Source organism: Charadrius vociferus, unplaced genomic scaffold (assembly GCF_000708025.1).
Source record: "Charadrius vociferus isolate BGI_N301 unplaced genomic scaffold, ASM70802v2 scaffold311, whole genome shotgun sequence".
Classification (NCBI taxonomy): domain Eukaryota; kingdom Metazoa; phylum Chordata; class Aves; order Charadriiformes; family Charadriidae; genus Charadrius; species Charadrius vociferus.
Window position 1 is genome coordinate 345,297 of NW_009646965.1, and position 261 is coordinate 345,557.

The 261-nt window shown below is 68.2% G+C and overlaps 1 protein-coding gene across 2 annotated transcripts in view; it reads left to right on the forward strand.

Moving 5' to 3' along the window:
* Positions 1–261, forward strand: part of EIF4A2 (eukaryotic translation initiation factor 4A2) — a 7,415-nt gene continuing 7,154 nt past the window's right edge. The window contains exon 1 of one of the 2 annotated variants that reach the window (XM_009895293.1): positions 1–116. In XM_009895293.1, the coding sequence (XP_009893595.1) occupies positions 88–116 (29 nt within the window). In that variant the 5' untranslated portion in view covers positions 1–87. Of the gene's footprint in view, positions 122–261 lie in introns of both variants that reach the window. The other variant, XM_009895292.1, reaches the window with a different exon arrangement.

Genomic DNA, 261 nt, shown 5'->3' on the forward strand with positions numbered 1-261 from the left:
AACGAGTCCGGCAGCAGGGCGGATATATAAAGCGGACGCGGCGGAGGCTTTGCCTTTTCAGTTGAGGACAGAGCTGGTGTTCGGAACATGTCAGGCGGCTCCGCGGATTATAGCAGGTATGGCGCGGCGTGCGGGGGCCCCGGGCCCTTTCCTCGTAAGGGGGCTGCATGGGCTGGGCGGGGGCGGCCAGGGAGAGGGAAGGAAGCGCGGTTGTGCGTGTGGGGGCCTCGAGACAGCGCTCTGCGGGCGGGTCCGCGCCGG